General features: G+C 42.4%; 2 protein-coding genes across 4 annotated transcripts; one reads left to right on the forward strand and one right to left on the reverse strand.

The window, feature by feature from the left end:
• Nucleotides 1-426: 426 nt before the first annotated feature.
• OSER1 (oxidative stress responsive serine rich 1) lies at nt 427-11,748 on the reverse strand. The gene is made up of 4 exons (XM_081867966.1): nt 11,409-11,748; nt 3,806-3,902; nt 2,154-2,264; nt 427-1,212 (listed from the first exon to the last, which is right to left on the reverse strand). Exons 1-4 carry the CDS (start codon nt 11,731-11,733, stop codon nt 534-536), a joined length of 1,212 nt encoding a protein of 403 aa, XP_081724092.1. The 5' UTR covers nt 11,734-11,748; the 3' UTR covers nt 427-533.
• On the forward strand, nt 7,103-21,326 carry LOC309345047 (oxidative stress-responsive serine-rich protein 1-like). Of its 3 annotated transcripts, none has more exons than XM_081868081.1 (5): nt 7,103-7,226; nt 16,894-17,014; nt 18,265-18,369; nt 18,805-19,440; nt 21,096-21,326. In XM_081868081.1, the coding sequence occupies exons 2-5, from the start codon at nt 16,938-16,940 to the stop codon at nt 21,172-21,174; spliced, it is 897 nt and encodes a 298-aa protein (XP_081724207.1). In that variant the 5' UTR covers nt 7,103-7,226; nt 16,894-16,937; the 3' UTR covers nt 21,175-21,326. The 3 variants fall into 3 exon arrangements, with proteins under 3 accessions (XP_081724207.1, XP_081724208.1, XP_081724209.1); XM_081868082.1 differs by lacking the exon at nt 7,103-7,226 and adding an exon at nt 11,651-11,787; XM_081868083.1 differs by lacking the exon at nt 7,103-7,226 and adding an exon at nt 11,880-12,931.
• Nucleotides 21,327-21,671: the final 345 nt, after the last annotated feature.

Consider the following 21,671-nt stretch of genomic DNA (forward strand, 5'->3'; position numbering starts at 1 on the left):
ATGTTTTATTTCACCCCAAATGTAGATTATATTGGTTTCCCCATGGAGTGATTTTGCTACTCTTGATTCTGAATGTTCTTTGCCAGTTAATCCAAACTACCGCATTAACTGATCTTGTGCCCTGTACAAGAGAGTATAATTTCCTGGTCTTACCATTCACCTTTGTAGTCTTGATTTGGAATGATGGTTACCATTAAATTAGCTGAGGTCAGCACCCCCCTTCCCCAGTGCTTAGTGAAGACCTTTTTATTTCAGCTGACATTTTAAGTTTTCTTATTTTATTTTACTAGTTTTAACTTATCTTTATTGTATCTTTTTATTCTTATTGTACAGTGCTGAGATATGAAGGTGTTTAGCAGTATATCAATTGCTGAAATAAATAAACAGTAGTAATAAATTAATGAGTATGAAAAATAAAAGATTGGCTGTGATGCAAAGTGTCTTTATTACAAGCGCAGAGAGCAACTGCTTCTGAGATGGAGTGTGACCAAGGGCAGATACCAAAACCCTTTGTTCAGTAGAGCCCACTGTTGTCAGGTGTACATCATTTCTGCCATGTGGGACATTTTCTTAGGGATATACAGGAAATACTCCATGTACCCTGAAAGATCTTCAATTGTCACATCATCCACATGAGCCCTGGCTTGCTCAGAGCAAGACCTGAGAGAGCTGGAGGGAGTTCTTGATGGCAAAGGTTGGGAACTGTCCTGCACATGTGGTGGTCTTTTAGGTGCAGACTGGGGAGAATTTTGTGGGCCAGAAAACATGTACACTTTCATGTCCTGCCATCGCTTACACTGGCAGGCCCTGTCTACACACACACAGAGTTTCCCTTTATTTTGCTCAGACACAGATTGGAAATCAGAAAGATCTGTGGCCTTTAGAACGGCTGAAGTAGGAAAAACACCACTCTCAAGTTTGTTCTTAGGCATTTCAACCATGGATGCCACAGAATGCTGAGCACCCTTTTGTTTCTCGCCAACATCATTGAGGGGGTGACTGGCCTGTTCATTCTTAGAGAACTCCTTTGGAGCTGACACATCCGGGTCACTGCTGCTTTCAGAAGTGTCAGCTGGGTTCTTGTGCACTGGCTGGTTACAAGGCAGCATTTTCGTGGTATAATGGATAAACTTAGGAGGATGGAGTACTGGAGACTTTGACCGCCGCCGACGCTGTGTTCTCACTGTTCCTCTCAAAGGTTTCCTCAAACACCTAGAAGGTGAAAATTCAAAAGTTAATACAGCATAAATGGTCATCCAGCTCTCTCTGGTCACCCTATGCTGCAATTTACGAAGAAGTGAGTGTTTAACAACTTTTCAACTTTCCTATATGGATCACATGGAATGTGCCTACATTATACATCCAGACCCATGTGCAAATAATGTCATCAAACACCTAAACGGCAGAATAAGGGGGTCATCATGCCCCAGCATACATATAGTTTTAATACCTACCTAGAACTATTCTAAGGCAGGTAAGAAAACTCAGCTGCATGTTAATCCTAGTACAGTATAGTTTACACAGCTCAGAGCTGTGGGCCTAAGAAGAGCCCCTATCATCAAACTTAATGCCTTCAAGAGTGGGATCCAATGTAGTGCCAAGGCATTCGTTCATCAGTGCAAGGATTTCTCCTTGTGCAATGGAGAGTTGCTCTTTTTTCTTATGAAGAAATGGTGGAAGGCATACATTTTACACATAAATATATATCCTTCTAGAATCTGAATGCAACACGGGATGTTTCTGCAGCTCCCCTTCCAATCCCGTTGAGGCAATAATGTGTTGTGTAAGTAGCAGTCCCCTCATTTGGAAGAAGACACCACCCTGATAACAGCAACTTTTCTGCCAATGGACATGTAAAAACCAGTTATCTGTTTTACAATTATGTGAAGGGCTAGAGATTATCTGAACAATAAGACACGTGGCAGTTTCCCCTGCCCTCCTCCTGGGGAACAGGAACATGCCTCAGCTGCAGTGGTCAAGTGTGCTACTACTTGATGAAACCTCTTTCACATCTCTTCTTTGCTCCCAAGTCATCATCTTCAAGCTCCAGCCTCTTGATATTTATAAGCAGCTCCAGGAGGCCATGTTCAGCAGAAAACTTTAGCATTTCCACATTTGACGTAGTTCCATTAATCAGAACCAATTCATCTTACCAATGCCAGCTCTCTTTAGATGCACACACAGACTTCACCTTGGTTTCATCTGTAGTTTTTACAAGTGCTCTTGGAGACACCCCCTCATTTACAGGAAGAGAAGCAGTGGATCTAAAACAAGGAAAAATACAGGCTGTCATAAATTTGTAAGATTGTTCTATTTCCCTCAATAGAGCTTAATTTCTGTTAAAGTTCTGACCTTGTCTTCCATTGTTCCTTGGCTAACTTATGAGGGCATTCCAATACCCACACTAAATCATCAATATATTACCCACACTTGGCTCCTTTTTGTATTTTGGCCAGCATGCTAGTTTGGACAAGAACAACCTGACCAACAGTGTAAAGCCAGGATGCAAGGGGAAGAAGTCCTGTAATAAAAGGTGCCCTACAGATGTTCAATCACAACTCCCATCATCCCTGACCACCAGCCTTGCTGGCTGGGGCTGATGGAATTCCAACAGCATCTGGAGGACACCACATTGCCTACCCCTGCCATAACATATGAGTTAAATTCCCCCAATCATGTGTGGTCCAGAAGGGGTCATTCCCTGAATACGCAGAAGGAGCAGTCAAGTGTGACTAGATAGCCATACCCCGAGAAAGCATGGTGCCAACCTGCATACCCAATTACACTTTCCTGCAGCTGCACTTAAAAGGCAAAAACTGCTGGCCTAACCAAGTAAACCTTTCTAAGCTTTCCAGGGATTTACCCAATCACTGTACTCAAAGGAAGCAAAAGAGATCATGGAGCAGATGGGTAATTACTTAACCAACGAAAAGTTTTTGGTGGTATTAAAAAACTGTAGTTCTAAGCTCTATCATAAAATCCATCAAGACTCTATGTCTCATTCACAAAAACTCTTCAGTACTCCCTATTTCACTATGCTTTGTCATGCTTCTTCAGTAATTTCATGGTTCACCCCAACTGGCCTCATCATATTCCATTTCTACAAATCATCCAAACACCATGGAAAAGCTAGGGGTGGACATACTTTTATCACATAGTTGTAAAACCTAAACCAGGTCAATTAAGATGAAACTGTCTCATGAAGGCCACTAATCTCCTCCAATGAGGAGTGTATTACAAACTAAAAATTGGTGATATTACTACCAGTGAGTACTGCTTATAGTTGATGTGTATCCAGTAAATGGGACTGCCCTGTATGCTCCCTATGTCGCTTGTGATTGTAAGTCGCTTTGAGTCATTTTTAGGAGTAAAGCAGCTAATGATAATAATCAGCTACATTCACATAACGCTAAGCCATGGTTTGTTTTAACCATTGTTTGTTCAACAAACCACAAATCAACTCTCAGAAGAACAGGCTACAGTTTGTTACTTGAGACCTTGGCTCGTTGTCCAGCAGCTCTTTGTCCTATGCACTGTAGCTTGATGAGAGTCTGGGGCAGGATGGGCAAACCATGGTTAAACAAGGCTATTGGGCTTGGAAATAAGATAGACTACAGTTAAAAACTAGATTACGCTTTGGCTCAACAAACCATGGCTTGGTGTTATGTGCTAACTAGACCAATATCAAGAATTTTTTCATGGCAGCAAGAATTTTTTCAAAACAAACTGCAATCACAAAGCCATTTCATTTCCCACATTGTGCAGCCAAGTTTTGCTCTTAATACTAAAAATTACATTAACTTACCCTTCTGAGTCTACTCTTAGCTTTTTGAAAGCTGCCTGGAGATTCTCTTCTATCTCCAACATTGTTAGAGAACGACCCACTGCTTCCTCTCTGCAAGCTAAAGAAAAGAAGAAAAATAAGCATGTGAGAATAAAATGGAGGCAACTAATGTTGTACAGAAATTCATACTAGATTTGACTAGTGACAGCGATCCCGGCTCCATGGTATTATCAGGAAATGCAACAAAACTTATAAATAGCAATTTAATAGTGTTTTCACACAAGGCACTCAAATCCTGTTGGAGAAGCCAAAGTTGTCAGAAGGCTTATACACCAATCTACTACACTGACCAACAGTTTTAAGTTCTGGTTGCTGTGCAAACTTCTCCAGGGGAAAAAATGACACCTCAAAGGATCACTTCATACATTACTTGTAGGGCTGCTTCACCATTCCTACAGGAAAGGCAATTATGTGTAGGAATTAACATGTTATGCATATATAGGCCATACGATACAATAATCCTACAAATGTTTAACTTCCTAATTCCTATCCAGGTATTGTCCCATTCTGGAATTTTGCAGTGTAAGAAGTTAATGCATAGAATGTTCAGTTGTGTGGACACTTCTATAGTGGGGGGGGGGGATAATACAGAAAAGAGCCTTGAGACTCCGGTCCAGGTATAGGCAAACTTGGCCCTCCAGATGTTAGAATCATAGAATCATAGAGTTGGAAGAGACCACAAGGGCCATCGAGTCCAACCCCCTGCCAAGCAGGAAACACCCTCAGAGCACTCCTGACAGGACCAGTGGTCAGGGATGATGCGAGCTCTAGCCCCAAAACATCTGGAGGGCCCTAGTCCTACGTACATTTATTAAGGAGTCCCACTGAATTCAGAGCTTTCCTGGCAAGCCTGTGGAGATGGAGCTGCTGTGCAGTCAGTTTGGCTTGTGATCTCCATCTAACTGAAGCCCAGAGCAAGAGGCTGTTCTCCATTTTGTTGAGCACACATATGACTACACTGTTGGTATTCTTTGAACGCCTCCTGACAGAAAAGGCCATCATTGTCCTTATCAGTTTTCCCAAATACCATTTTGAGGAGCAGGGTTTTTTTAAAGGATAAGGTAGTTCAGAAAAGCAAAGCTATACAAATACCATATTATGAAGCAAAAATATTCATTTGGTGATCCTTTATCGAGATCTGAACATCTGTCACAGGTCCTGTGTGGTAACGTTCATCCCCTTCTTTAAGCAAAAAATATAAACTAGAAGTATGTTTCTTTCTTGCAGTGTTGATTACCATAAATATTCCAATCTTCTACTGAGCTTAGTGCCTATTTCTGAAGTTTTGCAGACTACATATGGTCAGATCTCCTAGTGGCCCAATTAAAACCTAACAGTATAAGCCCATTTAAAAACTACACAAATCTCAGGCTTAAATGTTTACCTCTCTTTGTTCAACATATGCCAGGAAAAGGCAGGAAGCACACGCTTTCTGGTTTAAAACTAACTGCAGCTTGCAATTTTATTAAAACAAGGAAGTTCCATTAATCAAACTATTGATTTATTGGAACAAAGTAGAATAAGCAACTAGAATGATCTTGGCTTACTTCAATAAGCCATATTTTAAACCAGCCACAGATTGTCCTTATCAGAGATTATGACAAACCACAGCTGGTTTTTTAAACTCAGAAATGGAAGCTTCAAATCTGTTCCTCACAGCTGCACCAGAGGGATCGGGTGTCAGGTCACAAGGCAGGGAAGCAGCCAAACCTGAGACCTGCCTCACTCCTTCACAGTGCTGAACTATATTATGTTGCTATATCTAAATCAAACCTTTTCTTAGGTTAGAAGCAGCCATAGAGAGGGATTTGGATTGGGCTTCAATGCTAGGGATGGGATTTTAAAAAAACAAAAAAAACACAAACCAACATTTCTTCCTCTATCATTTTCCCCCACCCAATTCAACCCAACCCAACAAGTTGCTATTAGCACCAAAAGGGAATAGACAATCCAAGGCTCTCCTCAAAGCTGTTTAAGCACCACAGACAAGACACTGGGATGCAGGACATCATATCTTGTATCGATCTGGCGTTAGCGCTTCTTGCAACAATCCAGCTCTGTGTATGTTTACTATGAAGCAAATCTCGCTAAATTTGACAAGGCTTACTTCAAAATAAGCATGCATAAATCTGCAGCCAGCATTGCTGGAAATGGTTGCAATTCCATTACCTTGTAGTGATTGCACTGCTACATTCATATTCCCTTCTAGTTTGTCAATATTTTCCAAACAACTGGTGCATATTGATACTACTTTAGAAATACTATATTACTATACAGGTAGTAAAGACAATCCTGTTTACAGGAGAGATTAAGACCTTCTTAAGACAGTGACTTTGATTATTACCGTAACTCTAAATCTCACTGATGTGGTAAAACTTCTTAGACAGTAGGCTGAGACACACATGATGAAATGCTAACTCATACAGTCCAGTTGGTATGGAAAACTAGATCTCAGAGAGTGGGTTCCTTAAGCCTACCAGTGGCAAACATTCGTCATTTGAGCCCTCATTTGCAGTGTACAGATCCAGAATATGGTTAGTCTCTCAGTGAAAACAAAACTTTAATTTCAAGTAAAAAAATTAACAATATGACTAACTTAGAAAGAAGGAAGCAAGTGTCACTGAAATTCAGTGTCTTATATTGAGACCCTATGCATGATACCTTTTGTATTAATAGCCATGCATAGGGCATGATTCAATGCAGCATGTGCAACAAGGCTTCTCTTCTCCTTGCTCTCCTCTTCCCTGCAGCCCTCCAAACCTGCTCCAGAGTTGGGGAACCTCTAGAGATTTTGGCAGCACACAGGGAGAGAAGAAAGCTAGCTTGTTGTGCAAGTAGATTTCCATTGCATTAGGTAGACAACATTGGATGTCTCCCAGAGAAACGAAAAACAAGGTGGTATAAATATAATCTATGGAACTGACCATAGATATCAGCTCTAATTTTTCCATGCAGAAGGCAGACAAAAACTATTTTAAAAATTACTAAAATGAATATTAGGTTGACACACCTAAGCTACCTACATATGCTCTAAAAAGAAAATGCTGGGGTGTTCAAATTTTGCAGCCTTCACATTTGTTGAAAAACTAAGATAAAGGCAATAAAATGAAAGTGGCAGAAAAATGCTCACTTGGACAGAACTCCCTCCCTGCTCCACTCAGCTGATGTTTGTTTGCTCTGAAATGATTTCATTCAGACATGTGCATTAGCTACTTGCTTGACAAATGTCATTGTGACACATCTAGAAGGATGGAAGTGTGTCATAATGTATTTGATGTACGTATTAAGTGTTGACTCAGGCAACAAGGAAGACACAAAAGGAAGTGATGAACTACAAGACTGCTTTCTGAATTCCTATCTGCCATACAGATGGATTACAAAGGTACATAAAAAAGCTTGTCTTTCGCAGAAATCTTAATTGAATACTGGAGCCTCTGAAAGCCTGAGGCAAGCTCTCACTTTTTATTATTCACAATGAAGATATAAAAACAGAAGTGTATATACTTTGTGCAAATCATGGTTAGTAGCAGTAATAATACTTTATGAAGCATCTCAAAAATTAGGTACTGTACTGTTAAAATGAGAACAAATCCTGTGGGGGGGGGGTTACAATAAAAATAATTATAGATGAAGGAAAAGGAGAGACAGAAATTAAAAGTTAAAGTTAATAATATATCAACTTCCAGATAATTTAAACTAAACCTTCACACAATGGGCTGATGGCACCATGAGCAAGCTCTGGATTTTCACCCTAAGCTGAACTGTGATTTAGTGACAACTATGGTTTGTTTTACCAGCAGTGTTAGAAGGTAAAGGTAAAGGGACCCCTAACCATTAGGTCCAGTCGTGGCCGACTTTGGGGTTGCAGCGCTCATCTCGCTTTATTGGCCGAGGGAGTACAGCTTCCGGGTCATGTGGCCAGCATGACTAAGCCGATTCTGGTGAACCAGAGCAGCACACGGAAACGCCATTTACCTTCCCGCCAGAGCGGTACCTATTTATCTACTTGCACTTTGACGTGCTTTTGAACTGCTAGGTTGGCAGGAGCAGGGACCGAACAACGGGAGCTCACCCCGTCACGGGGATTCAAACCGCCGACCTTCTGATTGGCAAGTCCTAGGCTCTGTGGTTTAAACACTAGGAGACAAATGGCTCCTGAAACCTGGGTTACAGAAACAAAAACAGAATGGCTAGTCACCATTTATACCCAATGCAGCAGCACTTTCCATTTATTTTTTCAAAACAGTTCTTAATTGGACACCACAAACTAAACGGTGCTCAACCTCAGCAATAGTGGCCAACCATAAGTATTTATAAATTCTGTTATGTTTGTATGTATGCATGTGTATCTCTTAGCCCAAAATGTTATACTGCAGCTTCAGCAAGTACTACAGTCAGTTAAATGTCTGTTATATAAAAATTCTTGGAAAAACAGGCCTAACAGCACAACCCTAACCATTTCTACACAGAAATAGATACTACTGAATTCAAAAGGGCTTATACCCAGGCCAATAGGATTGGGATTGAAACCTATTTCATTATTTTTAAGCAGCAACTCTTCTTTTACAAGATGACATTTTTTGCCGGACTGCCTGTACTGCTGTTAGGGCTGGGCGATATAAACTTTTCAACATCACAATGTATCACCAGCTAAGCATAACAATGTATTGTGATACATCATTAAGTTGAAAAAGAAGGAGCACATTCAACCCCAATCTTTTACTAACAATTGTTAGGTGTGTTTTGACAGTGTTTAGGAGAAGATCTCATGTAAAAAGCCAGAGTCATGTTTTTGCACCAAGGTTGCACTAAAAAGTCTCAGATCTAAGAAAAGCATACAGAATCAGGCCAACAACCCATCTAGTTCAGCATCCTGTTCACATAGTAACCAACCAGATACCTGTGGAAAACCCACAAATAGGACCTAAGCACAAGTGCACTCTCCAGCAACTGTATTTTTTATCATTCCATCTGCGAGGACAGATGTGATCTGAATCTGATAGTTGTTTGAAGGATATTGTCTGCAAAAATATGTGAAAACAAAATTATTCATTTTGTATTTGATAGATCTGACTTTTATCCAGACCCATAAAGTGTGGAAAATGTACATGGCTATAGTTGGACACACAGGTTTAAAAAACTGGGGGGGGGGGATGCAGTTTCTAGCAAGTTAGCATGTGGTCTGATACTTAAGAGAACCATGATACAACTGCATGTTTTTTGCTGCAGAAAGGTTGATTTCCTAATCCAAGAAATGTTTGGTATTTTTTTAAAAAAACAGACACTTTCCACATTGTAACAAAAAGTTTGCTTATTTTAATTCCTTTTCTCTGCATTACCACTACCTGATACATTCAGCTATCTTTTCCCTAATGTTTTCAAAAACAGAAAGCCAAACAATCACACTCAGACCCAACTGACCCAAGTTATCATGTTCTGGCTCACAGGCCAAACTGGGCCTGATAGGACCCCGCAACTGGCCAGGGTCATTTCAGCCTAGCCATGCCCACCTGACCTAACAGGCAAGGGCAAGTAAAACCTGGCTCAGCCTAAAAAGGTTTGCAGGCACCACCAGCCAGCTGACTGATGGTGCCCAAAAGCCCTATGCAAAGCATTCCAAAGATAGCCCTTTTGAAGGGTGTCAGCAATACTCCAAGAAGCCCTTATCAAGTTAGTGCTTTAAAGTAACAGGTAGGTAGTCGTGTTGGTCTGCTGTAGTGTAAAAAAAAAATTAAAAAAAAATTCATCCATCCAGTAGCACCTTAGAGACCAAGTAAGTTTGTTATTGGTATGAGCTTTCGTGTGCATGCACACTTCTTCAGATACGAAAGCTCATACCAATAACAAACTTAGTTGGTCTCTGCTACTGGATGGAATTTTTTTTATTTTGCTTTAAAGTAGGCTTTTAAAAGTCGCCTGCTATCAACTGACTGGTAGGTGGGGGGCTCCACCTACCTGTCAAACTTGGCCTACAGCAGGTGGAGATAACCATCTGGCAAGTTCGGCCAATTTCTGTAATAACAGAATGAAGACCAAGTGAAGCCCGACCTTTAATTGAGACAAACCACTAAGAATATCCTAGACCAGAAATGTCCAACGTGTTGATCATGATCGATCAGGGCACCGCAGGATGAATGTTAGTCGATTGCAGGGCTGTTTTGACACCCTGTGTGCCCAGTCGGGAAAGCAGCGGGCAAGCTTCTCTCACAAGAGGAAATGTTTAGCTGCTGCACGTGCCTGCTCTGTTGGGGAACCAGACATCAGAAAAGCAGCCGGCAAGCCCCTCTCACAAGAGGGGACATTTTGCCACTGTGCACACCTGCCCCTTCAGGGGAAGCAGCCAGCGCCCGCCTGCTCACCCTACACCCATCCCTGCCACCATCCCTGGGTGGGAGATCACTGCCAGTTTTTATATTGGATCGTAGATCAAAGCCGACTTTAAGTCGGACATGCCTGCCCTAGACAAAGCAGGTTAACACCTCCTAATCTTAGTTTCACAATTGCTCTGAATGCTTATACTGCACCAAGAACAAGGAGTAACTGTGCTAGCCTGTTGCAGCCCCCAAACATTGAAGGCCCTTGTGGCTCCTTAAGGAGGCATGAGTTTTGGCCATAAAAGGCTATTTGTCAGATTAGATCTGCGGCAAACATTTAAAAAATGCCACAGTGAAAATGCCTGCCATTAATAGCTAACAAAATTTCAAGTGAGAAGCTAGACCCACAGAAGATCTCAGTCCACTCAATCTGCCTGTCCCCATTTGCTGGTAGACCAACACTACTAACCGGAGTACTCATGGAACCTCAAAGCAGTTTAGAAAAAAGATAAAACATAAAAAAGACAAGCATAATTTTGAAACGTCGAATTCTTCTTTCAGATCTGGGTGCGGGTATCATGTGGCACCTGTAAACGTGTAAACGTAAACGTGCCAATACTTCCGAGCTTTGGAGCACCTCAGTGTGGGCTGCAAGCTCAACAGTCTAAGCCTTTTAAGGATTCTGCCATGACGGTTCTTGCTCTTAACGCACTACAGTGGTACCTCGGGTTACATACGCTTCAGGTTACATACACTTCATCTTACAGACTCCGCTAACCCAGAAATAGTGCTTCAGGTTAAGAACTTTGCTTCAGAATGAGAACAGAAATTGTGCTCCGGCGGCGCAGCAGCAGCAGCAGCAGGAAGGCCCCATTAGCTAAAGTGGGCTTCAGGTTAAGAACAGAACTCCGGCACGAAATAAGTACTTAACCCGAGGTACCACTGTACTGATGAGCGCTAAACGGCACATTAACATTCCCGAAACCGCAAGGGAAAGCTTTGCCAGTGGAGCTTCTGCCTGCTCTTATCTGTAAGCAGCGGCGGCGGCAAAGCTGGACTAGCGAGGCAAGGCGGTCGAGGAGCCCCGTCGAGGCCTCCGGGGCCACGGAAAAGTCGTCGCCGAGCACCTGGCGCAGTGACTCAGCAGAAAAGAGCCGCCCTCGGCGGACAGGACCCGGCGCCGCGGAGCTTCGCTTCCCCTGAGGAGAGAAGGGAGGGAGGCGAAGGCGGCCGGAAAGGACCATACTTACTCGGCAGACGAGGAAACGCGGAGGCCCCACCGCCACCGCTCCCCGAAACAGAACTTCGGACGTTTCGTTTCCCGCGCGGCGAGCGCTGCCGCTTTTCCTGAGGGAGCGACGCGCGAGTGACCCGGATGCAGACGAGCCTTCCTTTAGGAACCGGTGAGGGCGCTAGAAAGCAAACTCGGACCTGGCGGCAGCGTTGCGCATGCGCCGCGTCGCCGAGCGCGTCCTCGGTTACACAAGCGAAGGCGCCGCCGGAATGCACACCAGGACGGCTGCAAACGCGCGGGAAAGCCCCGCGTGTGCTGAGCGCATGCGCCCGTAGTGTCATCACTTCCTGTTGATTTTTTGTTCACTTCCGGCAGTGGCTCCCTTGGCTGATCGGGTGAGTGGGTACCTGAAAGCGGGGAGGGGGCGCGGCGAGGGAAAGAGGTTCGCGTCGCTTCAGGCGTTTCTTGGAGCCTGAGGGGGGAAGAGGCTGTTGGGCGGGAGGGCTTCTTCCTCGACGGGATCTACTCCGGCGGGTCTCAACCGTCCCTTGTCGGTCTCCTGCGCCCTTCGCCTTCAGGGGAACCGCCTGCAGGGGAGCCGAACGGGGGACGGGCGGAGGACAGGACCCCGACCGAACGCCACTGCCGTCCACTGTGCCTGTTCTCTTATTCCCCTCAGTAGCAGCCCTTCATGTCCACAGAATTCCTACTTAAAGCCTAGATTTGCTCTTTCAACTGCTCGTCTAGTTTAAAACAAGTACAGTGGCACCTCGGGTTAAGTACTTAATTCGTTCCGGAGGTCCGTTCTTAACCTGAAACTGTTCTTAACCTGAAGCACCACTTTAGCTAATGGGGCCTCCTGCTGCTGCCACGCCGCCGGAGCACAATTTCTGTTCTCATCCTGAAGCAAAGTTCTTAACCTGAAGCACTATTTCTGGGTTAGCGGAGTCTGTAACCTGAAGCGTATGTAACCTGAGGTACCACTGTAAAGGGGCGTTGTGGGGATGGAGGGGGGGAGACATATTGACGGTTGCCTGCCTCATCTGTTCGCTAGCTCTAAAGTACTTGCCGATTTATCCTGACGCTCTCATATTTTAAGCACCTGTATATCCCCCCCTCCTTTTTTTTAGGTATACCCGAATTGGTTTACAAAGTTCTATAAAATAATAATCCTCTCAGTAAAGAAGAATGCAGTGCAGCAAAAGTGGTTTAAGAGGGTTCTAGGCAAATTTCCCTGGAAATTTCCCTGTAAAAGCAGGGCGCCTGAAGAGAAAAAGGTCCTGTTCTGGGTTACCACCACCCTTCACTTCAGAAGTCTTGTAGGGTTCGACCTATAGCTTAATTTCATTTTTATGCTGCTCTTTGGTTGAGGGTCATTATAAGTTGTTGGTTCCCCCCCCCCAACCCACGCCCAACCAATTTAGTTCACTGTTGAGTTAAGTTGGACTGAGAAAAAGTAACTGGCTCATGGCAGAGTGTGGATTTGAACCTGGATCTTCCATATCTTAGTCTGGTACTCCTAACTACTACCCTGTGCTGGTAAGAATTTGGTGGTACTTATTTCTGAGTACGCGTGCAAAGATCACGCTGCTAGGCTTCCAGTTAATCCTAAGCCTGAATTCCTAAGTTGTGATGACTTCAGGGGAAAACCATGTTTTTATAGCATGTGAATTTTATAGTATGTGTATCCGCAGTACTTAGTTAATTGGGAACCACTGCTCTAGCAAACATTGCAAGGCACCAAGTTAAAAACAGCCTTTAAGGTGGCTCACATTGTCACAAAGACCCTGAAACCTTTATTACGGCATGTTACATGCTAGCTTTCCATAGCCTGATGCCCTCTTGGTGTTGTTGTTGTTTTTACTATACCCCTCAGCAACCCTGACAAGTGGCCAAACTGGTGGGTTGAAGAGGGTTGTAGTTCAAAGTACCTGGAGGGCATCAGGTTATGAGGAGTTGGCACATAACATGCCGTAACAAAGGTATAAGACTGTTGTTTTTAATGAAACAGATTTACCCTGTTCCACTCAAAGATAAAGTTTAAAAATTAAAAGTTTGTAATCTAAGTTTATTCCTTACTTAAAGAGTTTTGTCTTCCCCTTCTTCTTTATAAGAGATTGATAAATGAAATCCATGAAGATCAAAATAACAGTTTTATGAAAAAGGATTTGGAAGTAGGGGAGCAGAAACGATGGCTGCGTCCCTGCAGGCGAGGAGCAGTGCTTTTTCTGGTGGTACATGCCAGTACACCATATGGCACCTCTTTCCAAGAAGTCTGCAATGTTTGGCATACTAAGCACTTGAAAGTTAAGGTAGTTTGACCCATGCATCAAATGGCCCACTTTGTCCATCAGCACCAAGCAGAGTGGAGTCTGGCATACACTACCACTGCAGGTTGACAATGAGAAGCAGCAGAACTCATCCCCACAAGTTCATAAACAACTACTATAAACTTATAAAGAAGTAATAAACCACCAATGAAAGCAGTGCATTAAATTAGTCTTTCCCAACCTGGGGTCCCCAGATGATGTTGGGACTACAAATCTTGTCATCCCTAGCCTTCAGTACCAGTGGTCAGAGATGATGGGAGTTGTTCCTGTTTGCATCCGTCTGTCTTGGGAGGTACTGGAGGATGCCCCTTTGGGGATGAAGTCAAACTTTTGGAAGGTTGCAGCACTTGCTGTGGTAGTTGAGAACAATACGGGAGAGACATGTTTTGTTGCAGCTGGGGCAGATGAAGGTGCCCGGTTGTGCTGCTGTAGATGTACCATAGTGTTTCTTCTCTCTGCTCTCCTCCCAGCGGTCATTTCTCCTCTGGTCCCTGCTATGAATGCACAACCTGACTGCCTGTCTCCAGGCACTGCAATTGCAGGCAAGGGATTCCCCCACAGCAGCATTGATGTTGCCAGTCTTCATACCACGTTTGTAGATGTCTTTGTTTGCAGACATCTTTGTAATGCATAATCGGTCTGCTAAAGTGCCTAGTGCCTAAAGCCAGTGGTCCATAGAGCACATCTTTGGGGATTCTGCTATTTTTCATTCTGTGGACATGACCAAGCCAGCATAGACATTGCTCTCCAACAATATCTGAGAACCCAATAAATTCTCCGCTAAACTAAAAATATTCACAGGAGGAAACTTTTAATGGAAACTAATAGGAGTTCTTCATGCATGGGTTGCTAGAAATTTCTCAAGACTCTTACACTATTGGTTCCTTGATTGGTTTTGGGAACTCTTCTAATATAAATGAATCACTATATTTTCATTCTGAAAGATAATCACTAAAGTTTGCAAAACTTCTTCGTTGACAGCCTTACTGGTCCTTTAAGATTTACACAAGTATTAAATGTTATTTCTGTACTTGTTTGCTTACAGAAATATAATTTCAGCTTGGGTGTCCTCAGCTGCAAAATTCAAATAACTTCCTTCTACGGCAAATCATTGTTTCTTTGAGCTGCTATATATACTCTATCACCATAAAATAAACCCATTAAGTACATTTCAAACCCTGTATGTTGGCTCAAAGTTCATTATGTGCCCCATGTGTTAGCTGTAAAGAGTCAGTATTCATATGGTTTGCAGTTTCTTGAAAAATAGAGGGTGCTTGCTTCAAGAAGTGTGGTGTCTATTTTCTCTGTGTGTGAATTTTACACCCCTGACTTCATAACAGACTTGTTAATCATGTACGACTGTGTTTAGTAGGACTAGCTATTTGCTTAGAATACAGCATGCAAATGGGGCATAATCCTTGCCCAAAGGGCTTAGAACCCAAAGAAGGCAGGTAGGACAAAGGTCAAATAAGATGACAGGGCTTGATACTTTGTCATTAATTAATCTTCAGCAATTTCTTTTAGCGTATAAAATGCAGCATGCTTTTGTAGGTTAAAGTGCTCCTTAAGTTAGCAGTGGTGTTGTATATAATAATCAGTCCTTCAGAAAGCACCAGCACCCTGATCCTGATGTAATTGTGTGTTCATCGCTGTGATAAGCAGCTGCAAAAGCATTGTGTGGATGTCATTTTGCATGGGTATAAATCACTGTACTTTTTCAGAGCCTCCAATCAAGTAAGCTTTGTTCATTCCCACTTCTATGCCTCTGAATCCCGTGATGCCTTCCGTTCTGCCCTACATGACAGTCACATGGAGCCATTCCAAATTACAATAACATGAATAATACGTCCTGTGTGTTTATTTCATACTTAGCTAGGATGGCATCTAAACAGTCAGAATGGGGAAATGCTCATGGAAACACATTTAGTTTTGCTGGTGAATTAGACTTAAAGGATTAACTACACAATGGGGGTGGGGCTCCTTCCTAAACTTAGTGTAGACTTGGTCTCTTTCACATTCAAATTGGGGTACAGTACTGCAATGCCCTCTATGTGGGGTTTTGCTTAAATACAACTTGGAGCTTCATTAAGTGGTTTGCTAGAATCCTCAGCATTTTTCAAGTGGTCTGTTCTGGGGAACATTTGGGAACAACTGGACTCTACCCATATGAACCTACCAGGTCTTCATCTCAGGCCCTGGCTTTTTAGTCACCCTCTGTGTACCACAGCTTCAGATCTGGGCCATGGTGTCCTCAAAATCAATATCAACAAAATTCACGTAAGGGTATTTGTGTTTTGGTTGGGGCATTCTGTTGAGTATTTTCAATTGTCTCCTTGTACTGAGCAATATATGGTCCCCTGTCGTCGTCGTCCCGTTCCCCCCCCCCCCCATATATGTGAGTAGTGCCCATCTGACCTGTGAAAAATCTTTCTGCTTAGTAGCTTCAATCTTTCCAGTTTTTGAAGCATCTATTTTTTCAGCCCCAGTTCTAATCATAAATAGATTACCTTGAATGTTGGCTTGTATGATAAATATTTTATTAATCTATTAAATAGATCCTCTCTCCAGTGCAATTAATTTGTGGCTAAAGATTGGTTTGGGAAAAGGGGGAAAATATTGTCTGTTGATTCTAGCCTATCCTTAGTGCTGTGTAGAAAAACTGAGTTGCAGCTAATGCTGGTCCTACTCAAGGTAGATTCATTTAAATTAATGGACATGGGTCTACTCTGAGTAGGGTTTGGTTTGCTACAATCTAGCTTTCCACGAAGGGAGAAATCTTTAGGCTGCAATCCTAATTCAAATCCCACTTATTTGGGAGTAGGCCCTATTGTTGTTAATGCACTTTAATTGTCCCTTTACATCAGGCAACTTTTTACTTAATATTCGCGTAGTTCATTCCACTATTCTCTGCTGGAAATCAACCCATGTGGCAAAAGGTTTCAAAGTAAAGCAGAAAATGTGTGCCTTGGTTGTCTTGAGTTTCCAGTAGAAATTGCCCATGGAATCCTTTTATCAAATAACTATTGATGTGAGTCAAAATGTGGTCTGAGTGCTGGATGATGGCGAATGAAGCAATATATTTAATTTCAGTTGTGTAGAGTTTTACTATATGCTTACTACACTTGGTGTTCTCCACATCAACACAAATTTAATTGATTTATTTTTTGTTAGTATTCATTATATGGCAGGCCCAATAACATTCTAACATTCTGCAAATGGACTCAGAAACTAAAGAAGGAGAGGAAGAGAGCCTGCAAACAGCTTTCAAAAAGCTGAGAGTGGATCCATCTGGGTAGGTAACAGCAGTCCTGTTTACTCTTCCTGTGTATTTGACTATTGTAGCATTGTATTAGTGTCTTTCCATTTTTATAGAATTGACTCTGAAGAAAGGCATCAGCATTACATTACTTCTATGCATCTATGAACAATATGGGTCTGATATTCTTATTGGGCTGTTGTACCTGTAGAATAGCTAGTATTGTGACTACTTTTTTGTTTGCAAGGAGAATGGCATGCCAAGCAGTGTTAGAAATTCCCTAGGCACATTTTGTGACTGGCTCAGGTGCAGTTGCAGCTATGTGGAGATTTATTGTATTTATATCCCACCTTTTTCTCCAAGGAGTACATGGTTCACTCCCCTTCTCAATTAATCCCTACAACGACCCAGTGAGGTAGGTTAAGAGGCTGTGACTGGCCCAAGGTCACCCAATGAGCTTTATGACTGAATGGGGATTTGAACCCTAACAGTGAAGCCACCCACTTGTCAGTCACATAACATCACAGTGATGTCACGTGCAAGGTGCTGCCAAAAGGAATCTCTCTTCCTTCACTTTAGCAGCAGTTCCCTGCTACAACATGGTAAAAAGTCACCCATCAGTTTTAGCAGAAGAGTCTGATCCTGACTTAGGGAGGTCTGTGTGTATTGGGATTCTCCACTTGAAAGGGATGGATTTTCCCTCATCATCTTAGCAGCGGATCCAGGTTTGCATGGAATCCCCTGCCAAAATGATGGTCTAGCAGGAGATTTTAGCAGGGAACAGATGCACACAGCCAAACTGAGCAGGATTTAACCCCTGCTTATCAGCTGTTGAGTGGGGGTTAAATCCTGCTGGGATCAGGTACCCACAGCAATGCAGAACCAAACCCCAGCCTCCTGTCAGCTGATTGACAGGTGGGTGTGGCTTGGAGAAAATGGCCTTGTGAACCAAATTTGTGAACCAGTATTGGCCTGCAGGCCAGATTCCCCACTCAGGGTCTACACTGACTGACAGCAGCTATCCTGACTTTAGGGCAGGGATCTTTTCCAGCCCTACTTAGAGATGTCAGGGGTTTAACCCGGGATCTTTTGCACAGAATACCACTGAGCGGCAGCCTTTTCCTTTATCTGTTTGTCTGTAGATAAGCAAGAAAATGGTGGGGAGATATTCCATTTTGTTTGCTAATATAGGTGGATAATCCTAAGGGGGACACCGTATGGGAATCAGCCTGTAGATACTTTGTGTTAGAATCATACTTTAATATGTCATTTGCCTCTTAAATCAGAGCTTCCACATCTGTGAGTGACAGCATGGGATTGAGAGCTCCAGTCAGAGCTGCTGGTGATGGAGGCAGGCATCAAACAGTCTGTTCGAGAGAGAACTGGCATGGGTAAGACACTTCACTAGTAATTATGTTCAACACCTTTGAGTTAAACCCTTCTTTTATCTCCCAGTATTTGGCTATAATGAATGTTTAGCCAATAGGGTATAGCCTACTGTACTCCATTTCTCTTATCTTCTGTGGCTGCCTTCGTCTAATGTTTAGTTTGATGATAAGTTTAGGTTATACATGACAGGAAGAAAAGCCAAGGTTTGCAGATAAGGCTGAAAAAGATAATGCAGTTTCTAATTAGTTTACAGTTGCATCACATTCTTCTTCTGGATTTGATATATATCAGGGGGAAATTATCAGGAGAAAGCATGAGATGCAGCTGTTTCTTCCACAGAACTGCAGCAAATAATTTTAACAGACAACACTACCTTATTTTGGAGTGCATTTTGTTCCAGAGTCAGTTTCTGCTAACATTGCTGCTCTCTACTCCAGGTGTGCAAGGAAACTCTTGAGAGGGGCGACAAGACCGCAGCGCCGCAGGCGTTCTAAATCTCCTGTCCTTCATCCTCCCAAGTTTACATATTGCAGCATGAAGGCATCTTCCGCAAGTAACCAACTGAAGCACAAAAGCCAGATGGATTCTTCAAAGCACAAAATCGGTCCAGACCCCAGTGTTACAGAAGAGCCATATTTGGGAGGAAAGAGATGCCCCCTTTTTGATAGCAGCAACTGCAGGAGGGCCAGAGCAGAACAGCGGAGCATTTTCTCAAGGGAGCAGCCTTCAGAGAATTTGCGAAAGAGTTGTCCTGCTTTCTCTTTGACCTTTGAAACCAGCCTGGATCCTAGCCAACCCTCAGATTTCCAGTCACTCTCCAAGCTGAGTTACGAGAAGCAATGCCCTTGCGTGGACAAAGAATGTCAGTGCAAACCATGGCAAGCAATAGAAGCATACTCCTTTTCTGGTTTGCGGAGTGTCCTTTCAGAATGTGAAAAGGCAGTCCTGGAAGCACATTCGCAATCTTTGCCAAACCGATCGCATTCTGGGATGGGTTCATCAAGCTCTGCCCGGTCTTGTTCTGAGCAAGCTCGAGTCTTTGTGGATGATGTGACTATTGAAGATCTTTCAGGGTACATGGAGTATTACTTATATATTCCCAAGAAAATGTCCCACATGGCAGAGATGATGTACACTTGACATAAGAATCATGAGTTGGAAATTCAGTGGTGGTAGTGAGATGCTCCCTCAGTGCCATAGTTGGAAATGTCTCCGTTGTCATTGCTGTGTGTTTGATCAAATGTTTATTTGCGCCATACAGTGTAGTTTTTTAAATAAAGTGAAAAAGAGATAATATCCTCTGGCTGAAAGGTGCATAAGATTATCTTCAAGAATGTTCTTGGACAGAGTTTTACCCTTTATTAATTCTTTTGTTTTCAAAGTAGCCATCTTTTAAATATTGCTCTCTTTAAAATAACATTTACTGTGACTTGGATTATGTTTTAGCCAACCCATTTCAAAGGATTGAAATGCTGAACTTCGTCCTTGCAGGTTTTTTTTTAAAAAAATAAATTAGGTAGAGCATACTGCTACACCATCTTGAACAGGAATACCTAAGAAATGGTTTAGCGTAAGTCAGGGATGTGTAACACTCCTCTAAGCAAATTTTGCTAGTTTGAAACTCTTCTAGATTTCCTTAAATCTTGTCCTGTGGAGGATCCCCCAAATCAGTTTTTTGTTTTGCTTTGCATAAGATTTTTCTCACACTCCCCTAATCTGACACCCATTTCTGTTTAGCAGTCCACACCTGAAGTTTCTTGCAAATAATTTTGAAGTGATACAAATTTTCCTTGCACAGGTCTGGAAAGTGTTTATGCACTAATCCTTCAAGCCATTGTCCCACTGTAACTTTACTTGTCAGAGCATTTGTACACCTTTAAAATTATTCATATACTTAATTTGTGAGGGCCAAAAGTGAAAATACAAACAAGTTACTAATAGGGAACTCTTAAGAAGACATTTTGCGTAAGCAAGCACTGGCTTTCTCCCAGTAGCCTTCTAATGGTCATGCATGAAGATAGATGCTTTTAAAATGACTGATAACAGATGAAAAAATCAATTGCACATAACACATATGCATAATCAGTTGGCTCTTGAAAGCTATTTACAATTTGAGAGATCTGCTATGCTTTTCTATTAGCACCTTTAAAAAGAAATAGAAATTATAAGTTGCAAATTATTAAGTCGGGATAGCTGACTAAAGTCAAGATCCCTTGATTTCCCCCCCCCCCAGTTACCTCCCACCCCACACTTTACTGAATACATATTGCTTTTTGCATGCTTGCCATGAATTTTTACTATTGGTTTCTCAACTAGTGCCATTTTGTTCAGTGGTAGGGAACCATGGGGCCTCCATATGCTAATGTATGTGAGAGAAAAAGGATTGAATTAACTTCTTTGATTTCTTTCTGATTAGCAAATTTCCGCTGTATTTCAGCATCTCCTACACTATAGGGGAAATATACACTAGGATGGAAAGCAGAACCATTGCTTTGAGAGAAAACTTAACTTTGTAGCCATAGAAATCAAGCCTGTTTTACACCTAGCCAAAGTGGAAATCAAATTAAACCACTGCCAAAAGCACTGACCAGATAGCCCTTCCATTCCCATTTTTCTCGAGAGGAAGTCTGCCTTGCTATTGTATGATTAAAAGATAACCAGTGCTACTTGAAAGGAGTGTCTCAAGCACATAATCTGCTTTAGATTTATTGTCTCTTTCCCATTTTAGGACAGAAGGAGGGCAAGAAAAAACAATTCTGGAACCAAGGATACAATGCAGTACAGCTAACTTCCCCTGGTTTGGTTAAGCAAGTGCTTCTCCTTAGCCCTAACTAAATATCAGAAAGCATGGAGACAAGAATACCTACAGCATTCTAGAGGACCAATGAAGCAGTCATTCAGAATTCAGCTTCCTACACTACTGTGTCTAATAAATAGCCACTAGATGGAGCTTTCAGAACAGTGCTTAAGAATTTTTTTTTCTAGTCCCAACAACAGAACTTACTCAGAATTGTAGCTCTTTGGGTTTTTTCCAGATGACCTAAATCTAAAGCTGCGCCATTTAATTAGTAGTGTTTGCATAAGGAGCTTCAAAAGAACATTGTCCGGACACACTGTTGCAGGCAATGAAAACCTATCCTAACGTTATTGCGTGGGGGAAGAGAATGTCAAATATTAGGCAAAAAGGAGAATTGTCTGTCCCTTATTTTGCAGGCATTGTTGGTCAAAGGAGAAGGATGAAGTCTCTTTGAGTTTTGGAAATAGCTAGTAAAAACAACAAAAAATGTCAGTGCTACAGTATCCA

This window comes from Podarcis erhardii, assembly GCF_964252035.2.
Source record: "Podarcis erhardii genome assembly, chromosome: 6".
Lineage (NCBI taxonomy): Eukaryota > Metazoa > Chordata > Lepidosauria > Squamata > Lacertidae > Podarcis > Podarcis erhardii.